The 6926-nt window shown below is 35.9% G+C and overlaps 1 protein-coding gene across 1 annotated transcript; it reads left to right on the top strand.

The window, feature by feature from the left end:
* Positions 1 to 351: 351 nt before the first annotated feature.
* On the top strand, positions 352 to 3923 carry LOC131168030 (protein trichome birefringence-like 3). Its single transcript, XM_058127191.1, has 6 exons — positions 352 to 915; positions 1442 to 1670; positions 1993 to 2164; positions 2828 to 3027; positions 3162 to 3320; positions 3463 to 3923. Exons 1-6 carry the CDS (start codon positions 720 to 722, stop codon positions 3794 to 3796), a joined length of 1290 nt encoding a protein of 429 aa, XP_057983174.1. The 5' UTR covers positions 352 to 719; the 3' UTR covers positions 3797 to 3923.
* Positions 3924 to 6926: the final 3003 nt, after the last annotated feature.

Raw genomic sequence — 6926 nt, 5'->3', positions numbered from 1 at the left:
TCAAAAGCAACATTGATATAGCATCACATACCCATGTCATCACAAGCTACATGGCCATAATTGTCTGGGTGAAGCAAAGTTGGACCTACCTATTTCACTCAGTCTACTATTACTGCCATGAGTCTATGATTGCAACCTGTGTACAATAGCATCTTTTGCTAATTAAGGTTTTCAAAACCTGATCCCATTACCCAGTCGAGGTAAAAATTAAGAAGTTGAGAGTGTAGAACAGTAGTTGTTTTAATTCCTAAAAGAGTTTAGACACCATCGTTGTCATGAGAGAGAGGGGGAGAGAGAGAGAATTGAACACAAGATCTATAATAGAAAAAATAAAACAGGTACAGGAGGGAAGAGGGAGGCAGGCCAACAAGACGTTAGCCTTCCAACCTATGCTTCTTCCTAACCTCCTCCATTATGTACCTTAAAAGAAGAAAACCCCAACCATAGATGACTTTAGCTTCACTCCTACTCCAAATCCATAATAGAGAAAATAAAACTGATCTCCCACTAAAACCTCCGTTCCCTCAATATTGCTCATTCATTTCGATCGATCTTTGCGTGCTTGCACCACTACCCATACCCTCTTTCATCTCTTAATTTCTTCTAGCATCCTTTCTATCCAACCACGCAGCAGTAAACTTCCTTCTCCTTCCTCCGATCTATCCATCCCTTGAAGCTAGCTAGCGTACCTTGACACAGATTTTCTATCTCCTCCTCCTATGGGCACAATGACGACGACACATCGAGGAAGGCCCCCTCTCTCCATCATTACCGTTGTTGTCTGTGCTTTTGCTTTCATTGCTCTCTTGTACACAGAAAGAATCACATCTCTCTCTTCCAGTACCTCCGCCATCTTCAAGCTCAAACCTTGTTCTAGACGAGGCGCCCCCGCTGCCAAACGCAAGTCTACAAAAGGTGCACTCCCACTGTTTCTCTCTCGGCACTAGAGCTATATTTTAGTTGTAAAATATATTTTTTATTTTTATGTTTTATTAAAAAATCTAACCTTCAGGAGTGGTATATTTCCTGGAAGGCATCATTGTTGGTTGGGGCCTCACATTTAATATGTCTCTTACCAGAATGCTTTCAAAATAAAATATCACCCCTGAAAAGGCTTGACTAACACTTCCATTCCCTTAAAAATCATATAAGAAATATAGTTGCAAGCTGGTTCTAATTTTTCAAGAGCTATGTGAACACTATCTTATATTCTAATTTTCCAATACAATTTTTTTTTTTTTTTTAAAAAGAAACTCAAAGAAAAAGATAACTTTTTGTAATTATTTTGACAAAAATGGAAAAGAAAAACTAGTTTCAATAACTACATAAACCCCTAATTAGTTAATTAATTTCCTATTGAATTTTCATATAATATATATCCATATAAATATATTATATGCTGTTTTAATGGTTTAACAGATGATAATTGAATTGCACGCAGAAAATAGCAATTTCATGGGGAGCATAGAAGTGGATGATAGGTTTGAGTTTGATCCAAATGAGTGCAGTGTGGTGCATGGAAAATGGGTGTTTAACACCTCAATCAAACCCCTGTATTCAGACAGGACCTGCCCATACCTTGATAGGCAATTTACTTGCGTTAAGAATGGACGACTAGATTCTGACTATCGTCACTGGGAATGGCAGCCAGATGACTGTATGTTGCCAAGGTTTGACATTCTTAATTTCTCTTCTTCTTAACATGCATGCTTATCTCCGCGGGCCCGCACAATCATTTTATGTTGTGTAACCATTTTTGAAAGTGTTTTATTGGGATTTTTGGGAGTTCTATCCCAATTGTATTATCAATGCGTTGGGTTGTACCCCACATCCTCCCGGATAGACGTGGGATGTATCCTCGTAATAGGGAAGGATTAGTGTAGTATTATACATCTTATCTAATTCCTTTGCTCTTTTCTATGTGATGGAATTTTTCTTGATCATCCATGTTTAATTAAATTAAATTTGGCTTCGTCATATTTATTCGTGCAGGTTTAATCCTAGAATTGCGCTTCAGAAGCTTCAAGGAAAAAAGCTAATGTTTGTGGGCGATTCCTTACAAAGGAGTCAATGGCAGTCATTTGTGTGTATGGTTGAATCCATTATACCAGAAAACCGAAAGTCCATGCGAAGGGGCGGCTCTCATTCAGTTTTCAAGGCCAAGGTATTTTACTACTTTAATATTGGTGTGCTTAGGTTAATCACTTGTGTGAAAAATGATTTCTTATAAAACTCAACATGTGCCCTGTATATCATAGAAGTTTCATGTATATGTTCTAGTTTAGGAAAGCTCCATTGCATGTATTTTTCCTCTTGTATATTAATAAAGATAGGGCATATGCTATGGTATGTTATGCGTGTGAATGTATGCATATAAAAAAATTGTAGAACATGAGCCTTTTTTTTTTTTTTAATTTTTAAGTTGGTGAGCTTATTTTTGTCTTCTATTTGGAAGTTGGTGGGTCTATTTTGAATCAAATAAATAAATAGATACAGAATTTTTTGGGGTCCATTTAATTGTATGAAACAAGTTTTTTCTATTTTTAGTTTTTAAAATAGTTATAAAAGTATTATCTTATATTTTAATTTTGGGCAAAAAAAACATTAACCTCTCTCCTTTCGTCCTTCCACCACAGTCTCACTTCGTCTATACACCATAAACATTCTTCCATGGAGTTAATTTATCAGAGCAATTATATCTCATTTCTCCAAATTATATCTCATTTCTCCATTTTTTTTATTAAAGCTATCACATTGAACGTACATCACCCTTTCTCCCATTCTACAGTTCTGGACTAATTAGATTATTAATTGATCAATCTTTCAGGAGTACAATGCTACAATTGAGTTCTACTGGGCTCCATTTCTTGTGGAGTCCAATTCGGACCTCAAAATCATAGGAGACCCAAAGAAGAGAATAATCAAAGTGGACTCTGTTTCCAAACACGCGAAGAACTGGATTGGAAAAGATATCCTCGTGTTCAACACCTACGTTTGGTGGATGAGCAGTACGAAGATCAAAACACTGTGAGTAATTGTTCCATCGTTCTCTCCAATGCATCTGATATGAATGAATGAACTAAAGAATGTACGTACGTACTTCGGTTTATCTTACAATCTCATCAAATGAATGTCTTTTAACTAATTTGAGCAAGACACAGATGGGGTTCGTTCCTAAACGGGGAAGAAGGATTTGAAGAGCTGGACACCCATGTCGCTTACAGGATTGCCTTAAAAACATGGGCCAACTGGGTCGACTCAACTGTCGATCCCAACAAGACTCGCGTCTTCTTCACCACTATGTCCCCTACACACACCAGGTGACCCAGTTCTCTCTCTCTCTCTCTCTCTCTCTCTCTCTCTCTCTCTCTCTCTCTCTCTCTCTCTCTCTCACGCACGCACGCACGCACACAGACACACGCACACATTGAGCTTACTTTGGACTTTCTGCGCTGTCAACAGAAGTGAAGACTGGAATAGGAAGGACGGGTTAAAATGCTACAACGAAACAAAGCCAGTGACGAAGAGGAAGCACTGGGGGACTGGGTCAGACAAGAAGATGATGGGCGTGGTGGCCAGCATAGTGCAGAAAATGAAAGTCCCAGCTACTGTCATCAACATAACGCAGATGTCTGAGTACAGAATCGACGGCCACGCCTCCATTTACACTGAAACGCAAGGCAAATTACTAACCGATGAGCAGAAAGCTGACCCTCTGCACCATGCAGATTGCATTCATTGGTGCCTCCCCGGTGTCCCCGATTCCTGGAATCAGCTGTTTTTTGCGCATTTATAGTACAAAGTTAGTCAATGAGAATCAATTGCTTGTGATTATCTTGTGGTTGACTGTTGGATGCGAGATGAAATCAATTATAAATAGCTTTTTGGTTCGATCGCTCCAAGTGATCAGTTGAATTTTGCCATTCGTGTGTCTACGCCTTTTTGTAAAGTATATTTTGCTCTTCAAAGAAAGAATTTGTTCATCCAGAATCAATGGCCTTAACCAACGGAGTGATACTATTAGAGTCATCACCCCTTTGACCCAGAGAAAGACTTGTAAGAAATTATTTCTCCATGTAAGATTTTGAGTCCACCAATTCCAAATGCTGCATTTAAAATGTCAAAACCCACTACATGATCTACACTTGTTGGCCTAACATGACTTTCGAATCTTATTTTGATGATAACAAATAAAAGTTAATTTAACAAGTTATTGTTTAAGTAATGACATTTCAGGAAATCTTGTATGACAAAGCTCAAAATGATCAAAGAAATGAAACTTCAAGATCACAAGTACCATAAAGTATACTCCATCAACAAAGTGATCAAAAGAAACCTCAAGAGGATCAAGATATTCAAAACATGTGAAAGCTTACAGAATATTGAAACTTAAGTCTAAAAGGATTCAAAGCAAATATATATATATGAAAACTTAAAGTTTAGAATGTTTTTATGTCTTAGGATGTCTTATGTAAGTACTTCATTATAAATATCATTTTCAAATACTTTGAAACTCATTAGGGGTTGATATGGATTTAGAGACCTTACTTTGAAAACCTCAGAAAATACTTTTGAAATGTATAAAAGCAAGATATCTAAGGATTTTGGAAAAAAATCTCAAAAACTATTTGTTTAACTGTTCAGGCGACTGAACTTTAGACCTCAGGCGACTAAAGATTTTTCTGAACTATTTTTGAACAGGCAATAAAAGTTCACGCGACTGACCCCTGAATGCTCAGGCACCTAACCCCTAAATCCTCAGGCACCTGACCCTATTTTAAACTAAAAATTTTGCAGCATTCAAAAGACTTAGGCGACTGACCCTCGAACAGTTAGTTTTTAAACAGCTTTTCAAAATTCAAATTCGAGTTGCTTGTGCCACAAATTTCGTATAAACATGGGAAACACTCCAAGTAACTTGGACAACATGAATTTAACACTTTTTGAGCTTATAAATATATGATTTCTCAAATCAAATCAATACCAAGAAATTGAAAATCAGTTTTCAAAGCTACTTTGCTCACTCTCTCTCAAAGCTCTCTTGCGCTCATACTTTTGCTGAGAATTTCCAAAGATAAATCGAGTCTCCGATCAATGATGTGAAAGCTAATCTTCTGAGATTTGATACAAATCAAAAGAAGAAACTCGGTGAAATACTTCTTTAAGCTTCAATTCAGTTTCTCTTTGATATTTAATTTGAAGTATTAGCTGAGCTATATTTGTACAAACCAGCTCTATCTGAGAGCATCTCTTGTACACAAGAATCTTTTCTTGTTTCCTTGTTTTTTTCGACGATTTAGGGTCATTGAATCATCGTACCAAGCGCGGTGTATTGTTTGGAAAGGTGTACTCTAGTCTATTGAAAGAGAGATTGTAAAGGCTACTCCTGCCCGTCAAAGGAGTGTGTAACGGTTTGTTTCGCCTGTAAAGGAATGTTATAGTAGAATCCTTAGGTGGTCCTGCCTAAGGCGAGGATGTAGGCTAGGTATAAGTCAAACCTTATAAAAACTCGGTCTCACACTCAACCTTTACTCTTTAATTTTTCTGCATTTATAAATTGTATGATTGTGTATCTAAGTGTAGGTAGCTAAGACAATTGAGATTGAAAAAAACTTTTAATTTAAGGAAGTACATTGATTGATCTTTTGCGGAAACTTCAAAGGGAGTACGTTGATCAATCGTTTGCAGAAACTTTGGTTAAAAGGAAGCGCATAAGATCCATAAATACAGGGTTATAATTAAACTCTACGCTGAGTTTTGCAAACACTGATATATTCAAGGAAGTGTTGCTGCAACTTTTGTGTTGATTAAATATCTTGTATTTGATTGATTGGTTAATTGGATTGTCATTGTTGAAAGTATTTATATTAAGTGTGGATTGTGCTTGAATTAATTAAAGCATTAAAAATCAAAATCATTCTTGTTTGTTTGTTAAGTTTACAAAAGGTTGGGAATTTGTAAATATATTTAAAAGAAACTTTTAAAAATTCAATTCACCCCCCTCTTAGAAATGCACCTTCCTTTTCAACACTAAAATATCCCTCATATTTATATGCTTTTAAGTGTTAATACAATATTTACAACAGTTAGTGGATTACACAATTAGGTGGATAAATGGTTGTTTACAAGTCATTCTTATAGGATAAAGCTTGAGCCACTATTAAAAAAATAGATAAATAGGACAATCCCTTCATGTAAGATTTGTAACCCACGAGATCACAAGATGTTATATTAATCATAGAACCCACTAAAATGATCCATGATAATATATATATATATATATATATATATATATATATAGCTTTTACTTGCAAGTGTCCAAATACTAACATGACTTCCTCTAATTGATGAATATCAAATCCTATTTGACAGAACCATCATTTACAAGTCTTTCTCTAAAAAAGTATTTGTGAAAAACAGTTCCTTTACTTAAAGTTTAGACCCTATCAAGCGCAAGATGATATGCTAGCACTTGAACCTAAATAAGTGAGAAATATAAGTTGTTGTGTAACGCCCTGAACCCGACAAGTGGGGCCTGAAGGTTATGTGTATCAATCACCTATTTCTGATACCAAACACAACAATCATGCAACGGAAATAAGATAAACAACCTTAAATTAAATACCAGAGCCTATCTATATATATACCCCATAAACCATTACCACCATTTGTTTATATTACATATCAGTATTTCAAAAACATAAATTATACATAAGTTGCTTTTACAAACTCCCCAAAATTACCATAACGCTACCCTACTGGAGCGCTAAGCTCGATCTTCTGATGGACCTGAAAATATAATCATCTATTAGGGTGAGACACATTTCAGTAAGGAAGAATAAATCACAGTAGTGTGTGGCAGAGAATTTAAATAATACAGAACATATATTCATTTGTATTTCACTGTCAACAGTAGCTGAGAAAAT

This window comes from Malania oleifera, chromosome 11, assembly GCF_029873635.1.
Source record: "Malania oleifera isolate guangnan ecotype guangnan chromosome 11, ASM2987363v1, whole genome shotgun sequence".
Classification (NCBI taxonomy): domain Eukaryota; kingdom Viridiplantae; phylum Streptophyta; class Magnoliopsida; order Santalales; family Ximeniaceae; genus Malania; species Malania oleifera.
Note: the sequence above shows the minus strand (reverse complement) of the source record. Positions and strands in the feature narration are given on the sequence as shown.